Source organism: Gossypium raimondii, chromosome 6 (genome assembly GCF_025698545.1).
Source record: "Gossypium raimondii isolate GPD5lz chromosome 6, ASM2569854v1, whole genome shotgun sequence".
Classification (NCBI taxonomy): Eukaryota; Viridiplantae; Streptophyta; class Magnoliopsida; order Malvales; family Malvaceae; genus Gossypium; species Gossypium raimondii.
In genome coordinates, this window is record NC_068570.1 from 19,266,136 (window position 1) to 19,280,573 (window position 14,438).

The 14,438-nt window shown below is 33.2% G+C and overlaps 1 protein-coding gene and 1 long non-coding RNA gene across 2 annotated transcripts; one reads left to right on the forward strand and one right to left on the reverse strand.

Moving 5' to 3' along the window:
• Positions 1 to 1,501: 1,501 nt before the first annotated feature.
• LOC105774525 (uncharacterized) lies at positions 1,502 to 2,843 on the forward strand. Its single transcript, XR_001127406.2, has 2 exons — positions 1,502 to 2,215; positions 2,485 to 2,843. It is a non-coding gene; the product is annotated as an uncharacterized LOC105774525 (long non-coding RNA).
• Positions 2,844 to 5,587: 2,744 nt separating this feature from the next.
• LOC105774021 (homeobox-leucine zipper protein ATHB-8) lies at positions 5,588 to 11,148 on the reverse strand. The gene is made up of 19 exons (XM_012596321.2): positions 10,768 to 11,148; positions 10,435 to 10,659; positions 10,172 to 10,331; positions 9,868 to 9,968; positions 9,663 to 9,753; positions 9,155 to 9,250; positions 8,955 to 9,068; positions 8,769 to 8,852; positions 8,519 to 8,674; positions 8,354 to 8,428; positions 8,152 to 8,258; positions 7,868 to 8,060; positions 7,471 to 7,656; positions 7,316 to 7,393; positions 7,071 to 7,205; positions 6,674 to 6,996; positions 6,450 to 6,549; positions 6,145 to 6,294; positions 5,588 to 5,998 (listed from the first exon to the last, which is right to left on the reverse strand). The coding sequence occupies exons 2-19, from the start codon at positions 10,650 to 10,652 to the stop codon at positions 5,852 to 5,854; spliced, it is 2,514 nt and encodes an 837-aa protein (XP_012451775.1). The 5' UTR covers positions 10,653 to 10,659; positions 10,768 to 11,148; the 3' UTR covers positions 5,588 to 5,851.
• Positions 11,149 to 14,438: the final 3,290 nt, after the last annotated feature.

Sequence of the window (14,438 nt, forward strand, 5' to 3'; positions counted from 1 at the left end):
TATTTTTAATAAACGGTTCGATTTATTAAAATAACGCTTTTTGGTCTACAAAATTCAAAAAAACGGGTTCGGGAGTCGGTTACGTACGAGAAAGGATTAGCACCCTTGTAACGCCCATAATTGGCACCTAGTTGATTAATTAGTGCCTTAGTGTCGAGAATTGAAAACTTTGAAGAGATTTGAAATACGATCATTGAATTTAAAAAAACTTGTATAAATCAAATTACATGTTAAGACCCTCTCATTTCGGAGAGAGAAAATGTCACACCCAATGAATTAGGGCATGATATTCCACATCCTCAAAAATGGGCTTGTCATTAAAAAAACTCATACAATAAAATTCAAAAGGATATTTAATTGTTTAAGTAAAATGAAGAAATCATAGTCCAATACGTTAGGGCACAATTTCTCAAAATTCTAAACATTGAATATTGCCTTTATTTTTTTTTAAATTCTCACCTCGAGAAAACAACGTGTTATATCCAATGCGTTAGGACACAACGTATTGAATTCCCGATAATGAGATTTTTATTTATGTTTTTTGATTAAAGAGCATTCTTGATTATTTAGATTCAACGAAGAAAATTGGAACCCAATACGTTAGGGCTCAATCATCTCGAAGATCCCAAATACCGAATATTGCCTTTATTTTCAAAATTTTCCCTTTTTACGAATTTGAGTAAAAATAGGTGTAATGGAATAACAATGAGCAAAAACAAAAGATAAGTAAATGATAAGACCAATATATAAAAACAAACAAATAACAACAGATAAAAACTAAAGCATAAAAAATAATAATAACGGACATGTAAATAAATAAATAAATGAACAAAATGAACAAAATTATAAAAATATAAAAGACATATATATATATGTATAAAATTATGGAAATATGAAAACATGTGTATGTACACATATTCTAAAGCTATTATACATGAAAATATGTGTAAGTATGTATGTACGTACATATATACGTAAATAACAATCATAAAATATAAAAATATATATGTGGGTATATATAGGAATCATAAAATATAAAGAATATATACAAAATATATATATATTAGAAGTATAAAGGATATGTAAATATATATATGTATTTAAAGTTATGAAATGTAAGAAATATAAAGGTATGCATACATATATATATATGTGTTTATAAAAATCAAAACCTATATAGATATGTATTTATTACGTATATATATATTGTAGAATATATAAAATATATATATGAAATATAAAATATATACATAAGAAAAATAAAATATATACATAAGAAAAATATGGATTGTAAAAAGAATATGTAAAAGTACATGTATATATATAAGTAAAGTATGAAAATATGTGTATATATGTACATAAATTAAAATGTGTATATGTATATATAAATTATAAAGTATATATAAAATAAAGTAGGTATATATCAAGGATGTATATTTATATATATGATTAAATCTAAAATTAGATGGTATAAATGAATAAGTAATAATAATAATAATAATAATAATAATAATAATAATAATAATGATAGTAAAAGAACAAAATAAAAAAAAATTAGGGGATAGATTTTAAAATGACATAAAAAGATAATAAAGGACTAAAGTGAAACACGCGTCAAGAAGGAGGGACTCATCGCGCAATATCCCCATTCTTTATACGCATCATTTTGCAGGACTGGAATAGAATAGACGCGAAAAAATAGGGTTAAATTGAAAATACTAAAAAAAGGGAAAATGACCAAATTGAAGCCAATCATAAAAGCGGAGGGATCCGCAGCGCAAATAACCCGTTCGGTCTTGAAACGCGCGGATCCTCTGCTAAACGGGTCGGGTCACGGGTCGGCCTCCCCAAAACGACGTCATTTTGCATCTGGGGAGGCCACCCAAAACGCTGTCGTTTCGGTTTTCTATTTACGGCCCCTTTATTTTTTTTATTCATTCCTTCCTCATTAAAAAAAAAACTGCAAAACTCTCTCATGCTCTCCATGCCTTCCGACGATCGGGCCTCTCACCGCCGATCCCCCGTCCGCCGCATCGCCACCAAATCGACGGCCGACGAAGCATGAGGAAGGGTTTTTAAAGCCCGGTTCCAGGCGGGCTGTGGGGTCGGGCTTTCGAGCCCCACAAGGACCGAAACAGAGGCCCACGACCCTACCTCTCGGAATTTGGTCTCGACGACGGAGATCCGCCCTCCGAAGGCGGTCACGGGGCGTCCGGTAAGTCTCTTCCTCTCTTTTTATCTCATTATCTAATATAAAAAAATCAAAAATAAAATAAATAAAATAAAATAAAACAAGATAAAAAACGGAAAAAAAAAAAGTTGAACCACTAAAAAAGTCTTTTATTTTCTGATGTTCTTAAAAAAAGGAACCCCTTACATGCCACTGATTTGGGCTTTTATAGTCGCTTTATACAACATTTTGTTTCTTTTTTTTTTTTTGCCCTATTTTGCTTTCTAGTGTTGCTTGTTTTCTTCTCTTTGCAGGTAATTGATGGGTGGTGGTAGTGAGTAGGTGGAGCAGAGGGCAGACGATGGGACGTGACATGCGGCGCACATGGTCCTAGTGTGTAGCGCTGGAGGAGGGACTAGGGTTAGGATTTCAGTTGTGTTTTACTAAAACTTAGTTAATGTTTTGGGCCGTCGGGCTTTGGGCTTGTAACTTGGGTTTTTTAAATTGGGCTAGTATTGTAATGTGAACTGGACTATTATTTGGGTTTTATTATTATTTTTTGTTTTGATTCTTTGGCCCCGGGCAAAAATGGGCCTTTACAGGAACCTTTTCTCTTTTTCTCATTACTACTTATGGGGTTAGGATTTTAAAACAAATTTAATGGGCTTGGCTACTCACACATCCCATTTAGTTTTATATTTTAACATTTATATTCATATTTAATTCTAATTATTATTATTGTTAAAATTCTTCAATTAAATTTATTGATATGAAATTTTAAAATTATAAAAATTCACTTCGCAATAAAATAATAATGCTGATGTGGCTTTTTTTTTGTCCTATAGACGTGGGAACACACTTTTGGAGGGATGAGAAAAAATATGGGCAAATGAGTATGTTTTAGGATCACGTATATGGCTTGCCTGCATGTAAGAAAAAATGATAGCTGCTAAAAATGCCTGCCTTTTTACACTTTAGCCTCGTATTCCTACATTTTCTGCTTTTTGCTTTCGCACTTAACAGGCAATGGTCAAACCATGTTATTCTTTTATGTAATCAATACTTCATATATTTATGTATGCCTTCGTACATGTTCAGGCAAATTCTTTGGTTTCCACTTTCCAACCATGGCAGGGCCTGGCCATAACCTTTCTTCTCACTTTGATGCAGGTTTTTAAAATTTTTGAATCATTCTAGGGTTGAACTCATTCTTCGAGTCCTTTCAATTTACCATCACTTCAAATTTTAGTTATTTAAAATTATATTTTCCAATTGTTTTGAGTTTGTGGTTGGGTCAATTTGGATTGTTAGCCCCTTTTTTTTTTATTAATACAACATTTAGAACTATTCATAACTCTTCACTAACCCTTCGATGGGCGTTGAAACCATCAAATATAAATTCCTAAAACAAATATAATAATAAATTGAAATATAAAGTAGTAGGGTCGAATCCACAGAGACCGGTTATCTAATTTCGCCTTTTTTTGTAACCAGATTCGTTGTCATGGCCACAATCTTTCCCACGACTTGTGGGTAAAAAATAGGAGTTTTAAATTGATTAAGATAATAAAATAAGGAAATACGAAAAATAAATAAAATAAAAATATATTCGAAAATACAAAAATAAATTTAAGAAAATAAAATAAATGGATAAATAAAATATTTTTTAAGCTTAGTCGGTGTACTCCAATCTTGAATCGATCCTTGAAACAAAATTTCCCTTCCAAGCGATAAGCTGATTATAGCAATCGAGGATCCTTCAAACCGCCAACTCTTCCTTTCGTAGTCATTCCCAGTATCACCTGCAAATCAACCCTTGTCAAATTTTCAACCACGTGGCACATACCCGTATTTAAAATTTCGACAACCTTGCAATTTGAAAAACCCAACTCGAATTAACGGCCTCAACTGTGTGGGTCGTTTAAATCCAATTACTATTTTCCTTGACGGAATCCAACTAGCTTTTTTCCAATTGAACGCGCCAATTTGTTCACGGGATTTTGAATAAAGCACCGTCAACTCAACTTCCTAACTGTACGCCAAACGATTCCAACCCAACGCGTGCTTTTTGAATTGAAATCGAATCAACTTTAAGGGACGAATTTGTATTATCCCATATACCGGAGAGATAGTGAATATCAAATTGAGAGGGTTTTTAGTGTGGGTATATATCTCACGATTACTTTATTGAAGTGAAAACCGGGCTAAAACTAAAAAGGATTTAGTTAATCATGAAAATATCATGCTTTGAAAGTAGTCTTGTGGAATTGTGAAAGGTGGAAAGAGAAAGAGCCTTGGAAGGCAATTAAATCAAAAAGCTAGAAGTTAAAAGAAAAAAAATTGAAAGAACTGAATATGGGTGACCAGGAAGGAAGAAAAAAAATAAAGAATTTATTAAATGCGAAAGGCAAATGTGTTCAATTGGTTATAGCCACTAAGTATTTACATATTTTTAGTGTTAAAATTTAGTTAGTTTTTTTTTTAAATATTATCATTAAATAATTCAAAATATTATCACTAAATATTTCAAAATTTAAAAATCAAATTTAAACTAGAATTTAAATTAATTACAGAATTGTAACAATATAAAAAATCCTTCAATTTTTATCCAATCATCTTTGAATCTTCAATCTTTCAATCAAGCCCTCCTCTTTGGTTTTTGTTCCAATTTAGCCCTTTTCTGTAAGAGTTTAAATTCAGCACGCCAACTTCATTCCTGATAAGAAAAATTCAAATTTAATAGCATTTTATTTGATAATTAACCAAAATAAATATATTAAAAATACGAATTTATCTTGCTACCCTTAAATAAGAGAATAAACAATACCATTAATGTCAACCAAGTTAAAACTTAGACTTAACCTTTATAATTGAATCATATTGGATTAGATTTATATTGTATTTTCATATTCTAATCAAAATTGAGATGTCTACTCAACCACCACCCACTTAAAACAGTTCTGGTGTTTTTTGTTTAATTCTAAAATTTCAGTCATAATGTAAACCATAATAGTTAAATCTCATTATTAGTCCTTGGCCATGCATAAGTTTGTATATTTAGTCCATATTTAGTCTATATACTTTTCAAGTTTTGAAAACTTCTACAAACAATAATTGTTAAATTCATTAATTAGCTTTTTTTATAAGTAAAATGTAAATTTAGTAAGTTAACGTGATCATATTTTTAATACATAAGATTATGAAAATAACAAATGTTTTGGTTATGATAAAATATGAAAATTACTTCAACTAATAATAACCAAATTAAATATGGAACATGGTGTACAATTGCAAGAAAGGAAACTAGGTTTCTGGTATCAAAATATGAGCGTTGGTTGATTTAGGGTGAGAAAACATAGCAAATTAATGAAAGTAGAGGTCATAGGACATAGAGCTTTGTTAATGATTGTACCTGCATGAACCAACTGAACTAAGCTGTCCATTGCTCAACTCCATGATTAACTTACAATAGTGATCGATCAATTAAGGAGGGAGCAAATACAAAAAAACGCGGTCAACCGAAATCTAGGCCCCCCATACCATTTTGATTCGATATCCTTGTAAAACAGTATCATATCACATCAAAGGTTTCTCCAAACTACAAAAGTCTTGGGAAAAAAATGGAAAGGGAGCATCTTCTAATCTAGGTTGATATCTAAATCCTATTTTCTCTTAGAATTTTCATACAAAAGACCAGTTGATGAAAGTGAAACAGATACAATGAGCATTTTCTTCATCATTTACCACTTTCCATGCAACGGCTCTCTCATACGAGACCGGCCTCCCCATGCTTGATAAGCAGATACCACCTTGAAGGCACATAAAACCCTGATCCACCCGAACACAGAGCATAAATGAATCAATCATATATTTTTTGCATTGGTTTCCTTTAGATATTCCAGATATCTAATGCATTCGATTGTTATTTTTGGCGCTTATAATTCAACATTCATTTCAAAGAACATGTATCATACCTGCTGCATTACTTGTGGGAACTCAGCAAATAGGGTTTTTCGTCCGTTCTCATCGAAAATTTTCTCCAAACTAATGTCTTGAAGTGATACCAAAGTTGTTTCGAGCATGTCAAGTCCCGCTTGATTTGCAAATGTGAAAACTGGTAGTGCCTACATATATATTACCAATAATCAATTGTAACTAACTAAAGCAGAAAAGCAGCTAGGCATAAGGAGACACGTATTCATGTGTTACAGGGAAGGCTAAACCTGGGACAAGGCTAACATATAACTTGATTCAAAAACATGATCCTTTGACTAAATACCTTCAAAGAGCAGCACAGAACCGCATCTGTGTGATGCCAAAGCACTTTTAGAATGAATTCACTTCCTTCATGTTTGAGCAGCTCATCCCCCATATAGCACCTGCGAAGAGATAAACAATCCAAAATATATCGGTTAACACAAATCCAAATGGCATAAATAATGTTAACAACAAAGCGTTACATGTGAAACGAAAAGGTCTAAGACATGGATTTGACTGACAAACCTATAGCTTTGACAAATCCAGCGAGCAAGTGTTTGTGCTTCAGGAGTACCAGGGGGTGACCCTAAACCTGCATGAGAACCAAAGAAGGAAGGAGAAAGTGCTAATGCTACCCTTTGAACAGAGGCAATAATACTCCGGACGTATTGTCGAGCCATGATTGCCACATTCTCTTGAAGTTGCATCTCATGTACAAACTGAAATGCTATTGTCATCACAGATTTTGTGCTCCCACAACTAGATTTATCACCAGTTGCTCGGTTTCCGGCAGCTCCAACTTCAAGAGTAGAGGCAAGATCAAGTGTACGATTTGGACTGGATGCATCCTACATTAGATTTATATATTTATCCGGTAAGAAACTTAAAATAAAATATAATGAAAGAATCTTAGAACACTAACCATTCCAGAATCAAGGGGGATGATGCGGAAACCAGAAGGGATAATAGGCGAATCCTCAGAGAATGAACCATCAATGGGAGCAAAGATGAGTTCAGCACAGGTGCTGACTGCATTCTCATCAACTCCAGTACAAAGCTGATAGATTCATACAAGGAAAAACATAAATGAACAGTGTTAAATGAGAACTAAACGCTGTAAAATAACACCGGTTGGAGGATAGCTGGTGAAACTTTACACTTAAGTACCTGCAAGAGGAAGATATCACTTGGCATGATCATGTCCTGATAGTGGCCCACATTTTCGAGCTTAACAACCTCCATGAACTGTAACAAACAAGTGATGGTGATTTTAAGGATACACTTTATCAATTGATGCCAAAATTCGGTATAATATCACTTACCTCTTCATGCTCAATTGTGTGAGCCAATGGAAGAATGACTTGACCCCCAAAACTTCCCCCTTGAGGCACCGGCAAGCTACACGGTCCAGCTTTGACAGCAGCAGCAGAGTAAGCATCAATACCACTGTCTGCCCACTCTGATCGATGTTCCCGCAAGAATCTGAGAAGTATCGCTGGCGGCACATTCTACAAAAAGAATGAAAGCATCGGTTTATAGAAATAAAATTTTGTTTGACAAGAGTAAAAGATGATAAAGCTATAAGATGGTTCATTATACCACAAATTCAATATTGAGGCCATCGTCACAACATTGGGAAGAAAAAACAGTTTTTCATTGTTTAGTATTTGTAAATCTTCTGATGTAACTGATATGCTTGTAACACATCTAGAAACTGACCTGCAATAACATGGATGCTTTGGCACATAGAACCGCATTTCCCATTGAAGGAAATCCATTACTATAAGAAAAATTTATGTCCATCATCTTTCCAGGAGACGAGTTCACAAGGAGGGTAACGTCATCAATGCCGTCACTTTCCAGCATCGACCATCCTTCATCAGTAAACCCATTAACAGCCTCATTAAATCCCCTGGAGAATAGAATATGTTAGACTGCCATCGATCAAGAATCTACCTACACTGACATAGATGGTGAATTACTGAAGAGAAGAATGAACATACTTGCTCAATTTGTGACTAAGTGCACGCAGAGCTGCAGGTCTTCTCCCCCAACCAGTAACATTCGGCTGAGATATTTCCTGAGAAATCTGCCTCAAATGACGCAAAGCCTGCGCTAACGCCAAGGTTATACCATGAGACATTTAGTGTCTTGGTTTAGCTCCTAGCTCTACATTCAAAGTATAGATGCAAGGAATAGTCTTACCGCCATTGTTGTCTTCTGAGCAAGCAAAGTTGAGGACTCGTAAAGGGGCCGCAACACTTCAGGAACACTCCAAGGCTACATATAAGCAAGAAGAAATTTGAAACCGTTGCCTTGTACAATAAAAAGTTTCTATGTTTCAAAATGGAAGCAAGGAGATTTATATACCTCCAAATCCATGTGATCAACTATGTGAATGATGGAACCACCCCCTTCACAAGGTCTAATCAGGTAACCACTAGGCAGCAATTCCGCTCTCACAAAATTTACTGCTGGCGGCATGCTTGGACCATTTTGAGTGTTGTTAAGTGATCTTTCACATACCTAAGCACCATATCATTATTATAATAATCAGGCTATAACAAATTTCTGACAACATAAAGGCAAACAAATAATAAAAGCTCCATAGGAAACATACCACAAGACTACCATCCTCCATAACAGATGTGTAGCGCAGCAACCAGAAGTCGCGAGCTGGTGCCAATGTTGTAGGCGCGTAGAGCTAAAAGAAGGCAACCAAAATTTGAAACTTTTACCATGAGCTATTGCACCATTAATTCAAACCTTCAGTTGCAAATTTGAAGGGGGAAAAATGATAGTCTACCTGCATATAAAGCAGTTCGATGGTTCCACCATTAGCAGTGGACAACATGTTTATAACATCCACAGCTCGGCAATCACGGTACCATGAAGGCCGATCTTTAAGGATTTCAGCAACCTACAGGGGAAAAAACACCATTAATTCCACCAAATTTGAACAAAAAAAGGAAGTCCCTCTCGCCAGAAAGCAAACAACAAACTTACTCTTGTAGGATCTAGTCCCACAAGTCCACATGCACGTGCTGCAACTCCAGTGCAACCATGAGAAATAGCAACGATTCCAATGGAATCCGGACCAGGCTGCATGGATAAGAATTGATATTAGTATATAAAAAAGGGCAAGCATTGAAGACGACTACTACTACTCAAACAAGAAAGTTTTGGAATCCCTCTTTCGCTAATTACCATATTCATATTGGATTACCATTAATTCAAGTAATGTTGCTCCATAAAGGGAAAATAAACAGGAAACACCAAATTCAACTAATGAAAAGATTAACAAATAGTAAAGGGAAACAGAAAATATCACTATATTAGTAACCAATGGAGAAAGTAGGATAATGAAGGGTTCCCTAGATATTGACATAGCAGGCATGGACTTGAAGGTTTCTTAGAAGATTAGCAAGGTATTTTACTTAATTATAGATATTATCGATAACATAAAGCATAATGAAAGATAATGACATAAGAGAGAAAGAGAGAGGGCCATAACCTTCATCCCAGGCATTTGGACCCACTCCACAGCAGTTCCAGTGGCCTTTGAAAGAAACTCTGTTAAAGTTTCCTCTGCAATGGACAAAAGTCTGGAAAACCATACAAAATCACATAAGCAATAGGGCAACAAACAATTAAAGGTTTAATTTTATAGAAAAACTAGGAAAGAAAGGGGCACAAACAGAAAAGATATTCCCACTAACCCTGCAGGGCTGGCATCCTTCGGAGGATGCTGAGGAGTCAAATGGTGTTGACCACTCGTCACCGCCGAGTCACAGCTTGTATCTGTGGTGGCAAGGGTCGTCTGCAAAACACAACCACCGCAATTAACTCCAACCATATGCATATTACCTAATAATACTAACAAGTCAAAGCAGATCAAAGACTTGCAAGAAAAGGGTTCAATTATTATGATAAGGATTTTTATATTATACATTGAAGACAAGAATTTAAATACTTCATATAGGCCATGGACTGTGCAAAGAAAGGGAAGATGAAGATTCTTACATTTTGAGTCTGTTGGCGGAAATAGCTGTTTTCATAAACAAGGTGAGAAACTTGCTTTTGTAACCTATCATTCTCCTCCATTAACAGTTTATTCATAGCAGTCAACTTCCTATTCACAGCTTGGAGGCGTGATGCCTCTTTCCTTTGTTTTTCTCTACATCTGTTTATAAAAAGCAAACAAAATTCAAACCCCCCCCCCCGAAGTCAGCAACCAGTAAAAAGAAGGTTGGAATATTAGATGGTTAGATGTTGGGGTTACGGACCTGCGATTTTGGAACCAAACTTTGATCTGTTTAGGCTCGATGTTGGAGAGGATGGGGCACTCACGAATGAGCTGTTGGCGACGCATGGAGCTTGGCTTGGGGCACTCATGGTAGAGCCGTTCTAAAGCTTCCACTTGCTCCGGCGTGTACCTCACATACTTGCCATTATCCATTGCTATCTTGGTCCCTTCTTTGCAGGCAGAGGTCGCCGCCATCATCTCGTCTCTATGCCCCATCAAAACAAAACATACATACATATGTATGTATATCAAAAGCATACGTATGGAACATATAGTAGTAAAAATTGAAGTAATGGGTTAAGTTTAATTATACCGTTCAATCTCTGGGGAAACTTGAAAACACAAAGATTGCAGGCGAGAGACCTCAAAAATCCATCAAAAAATCTCTACTTTGGGGGTACTTCAGCTTTGGGGATTTTGTCTAGAAATAAAGGAAGATCTTTGTATAACGAAACCTTTGAAACATGTCCAAAAGAAAACATCAAAAACAGCTGTCTTTGTTGTCGGTCTGGGTCTGAGCAAGTAATCTTAAATATATGAAGATGGGGGGGGTTTCTTTGTTTTTCTAAGGCAAAAATGAAGGAAAAGAAACAGGGTGAGGAAAAAAAGAGAAAGGGATTGATTTTGATATTGGGATTGATTGAGAAGGGAAAGAATGGTGTGGTGTTTAAAAGGCATAAAAAAAAGCAACTTTAAAAGAAGAGAGACTCCTTAATACCAGACAGAATATCAGACTTTGTTTGGTTTTCACATCATAATCATAACACTGTTCCATTTCTCTAATTTTTGCTTCTTTTTTTTCAACTTTTGCAGTTTTAAGCTAAGTTCTTTTTTCTTGTTTCTTTTGCCGCTGCAAGTAAACTAAATTTTGATAGCTTTATCTATTTTTATCATATTTCATATTTGGTCAAATTACGATTTTCAGCTCTGTACTATACTTGATCTTGATATTTAGTCCTTTTTGTGTTTTGTTTAATGATTTTTTATACCTAGATCATATGTCTATTTATACCATTTATTATGCTTCTTATTTGTTTAGTAGGGCCCTAGCCCCCTAAAATGGAAAATTATTATTTAGGCCCTGTAAATTTTTAAAAATTTTAAATTAGTAAAGATAAAATTATACTTTAGGCCCCTTAAATTATAAAAATTCGATTTAATCCTTTAAAAATTATAAAGATATAGACTTTAAAAAATTAAAATTTCATTCGGCCCCCTAAACAATTATTTTGGCTTCGCCCCTGCGGCTCGATTAGGAAATTATCAACAAAATCATTTTATTTTTAAAGTAAGTTATATGATTAAGTGGGTGTTTTATCTTTTATATTTTTATAAATCAATTGTTTTTATATAGGTTTCATTTTCTATTATATATTATTTTTAAGTATGCACTTGCAGTTTTCATATGGATTAGTATAGCCGTTATAAATTCAAAATTTGAATTTTTTTTTGTGCGATTTCAAATTAGTTTTCATTAGTTTTTTTATGTTTTAATTTATTATAATTTAATTTTTATGTGTTTTGGTGTGTAAAATATGCAAATTAACTGTTGTATATTGGGAAAACTAGAGTATAACGGAGGATGGATTCACGGTCTGAGTTGCACTTCGCATAGGACGAAATTACCCTCTATGTATTCGATAACGTATTATGCATGCATGCCTAGTTGAAATTAAGAATATTGTTTTCACTTCAATAATACCTTTGATATTTTGAACAACAAAAAAGGATGAGAGAGACGGTAGGTTAAAGTGTAATCCAAGCATAAAGTATTGATATCATATTTAAGGCATCCAATTACAAAATTACTAAAAACACATTCTTCCATTGTTTTTGTCCTTGGGTTTCCAAATGAATGAAACTTTACCCATTTCAAAGAAATTTTACACGTATTGTACGGATAGTATTGCAGTGGTAATTTAATTTAAATAAAAGAAACAAGAGAAGCAAAATTATGAAGGAATTAGCATGCGGCCTCCATTTCTCATAACATGTCACCACCTTTTCTCTCTCCTCATCCCTTGTATTGTGACATAATAATTATTAAATGGGTCCGCTCTATTTTTTTCTTTTTTAAATTTTACACATTACTAGATTTAATAAAATACTACACACTAATTTAACTTTTTACTTTTTATAACTTTCATCTCACCCTTGGTGCATACAATTATATAATTTCTCAAAGTTCAAAAAAAAAAAAACTATATATGTTTAGCCTGATTTCAATCCATTCCAACTGCCTTTTCTTTAATTACCATTTACTTATTTGATAGCTAGTACGAGGGTGAGCTTCGGGTCAATTCAAGATTTGTGTGATGCCTCAACATAATCTCTTTTTTTCTTTTTTTGAGACTTCAATTAAATTTTATACTTCTTGGAGAGGCAAAAAAAAACAATTTTTTTCTATTTAATAAAGAGGCTATAAGGGATATAAATTGAATTGATTAAAGTTGAATTTTACTATTTACCGAGAAGGTCAAGGTCTCTACTTTCCCTCACTATGCATCAGCTGTAACAGCCCGTTTTCAGTGAAATTTGAACAGTGGTTTCGGGACCACAAATCCGAGCCCGTAAGAAAAATCATTTTAATATTATTTCATAATCTGCATTATGATAGAAATATCGTATAGAAATTTCGTTAAGAAAACATTTACCGATTTCATGTTTAATTCAGAAAATGACCAAATTGCATAAAATGCAAAAGTTGAACTCTAGTAGCTAAAAGGATCAAATAGCTATGGAATTCAAAATTTGATGTAGCAGCTCGATTTTCAATATAGTGGTTCGAGGCCACCAAATCCGACGAGTAAGCTCGTAAATTTTATTATTTAATATTTACAAGTCAAATATGGTTTTAAAAAATTGAATTAGTAATTTATGTCTTATAATGAATTATTAGATTCGAGTGATAAAATCCTAATTCAAGTGGTTTTAGAAAATGAGGTATCGGGACCTCATTTTTATAAACCGAGCCGTAAATATTTTTATAAATATTTACGGAGTGTCAGTAAGGTAGTATTAAAGTTTCGTTAAAAAATTTTAACGTTTGACGCTTAATTAATTAAAAGGACTAATCGAAAAGGTTTATAATAATAAAGTGACTAAATGGCTTGATTAATAAATAAAGAAGGACCTAAATAGAAATTATGTCTAAATGAAAAGATGAGGCGACATAACATGGAAAATAATAATAAAATAAAGCTATTAATGGCAAAATTGTAATTAAATTGAAATTAAAATAAAATAACAGTGAAATTAGAAAGTTTCTAGGAAATTCTTTATTCTTCTCCCAATTTTCGGTTCAAAAATAGACATGGGAAAGCTCCTTGATATGGTTCTTAAATTTTGCTTCATGCGAGTTCAATTCTTACTCATTTCTTGTAATTTTATATTTTTGAGATTGTTACAATTAGGTCCAATTAAATCTTACTCTAGTTTTTTATTTTGTTAAATATTTTGAATGTTTCCATTGATGAATATATATGATTTTAGTTATTAAATGATGAATTTGAGATGTTGGTTGATATTTAAAATAATTTTATTAAGTAAATTTGATGAATTTTAGATTAGGAACTAATTTGTTGAAATAGTAAAAATACAAGGGTTTTTTGTGAAATTATTGAAAAATTGGGATGTATTGAATGCCATGAATATTTTTATAGCATGGTTTTGCATTAAAAATGGTTAGTTTCCATGATTTGGGCTCAGGGACTAAATTGCATAAAAGCAAAATTTTAGGGGCAATTTTGTAAAAAGATAAAAATAACCAAATTGCATGAAATGAATTTTTTTATTATTTAAATGAATAAATTGAATGAAATATTAATTTAGATCAAGATCAGGTGGGAAATCGAGGGAAATGAAAAATTATCAAAATTAAATTGAATGTTATTTGGTGATGGATATTATATATATGTGTTCTATTGTTGGAATTGAATTATTATTGGAAATATATTATCGAATTTAATACTCAGTTTGGATTGA

What these genes read in the sequence shown, in the direction of transcription:
- LOC105774021 (XM_012596321.2), bottom strand. Translation starts at nt 10,652, where the DNA reads ATGATGGCGGCGACCTCTGCCTGCAAAGAAGGGACCAAGATAGCAATG. An exon ending in TCGAACTGCTTTATATGCAG is followed by an intron (nt 8,853 to 8,954) that starts GTAGACTATCAT and finishes GCCTTCTTTTAG; the next exon opens with CTCTACGCGCCTACAACATT. An exon ending in CTCAGAAGACAACAATGGCG is followed by an intron (nt 8,259 to 8,353) that starts GTAAGACTATTC and finishes GCGTTAGCGCAG; the next exon opens with GCTTTGCGTCATTTGAGGCA.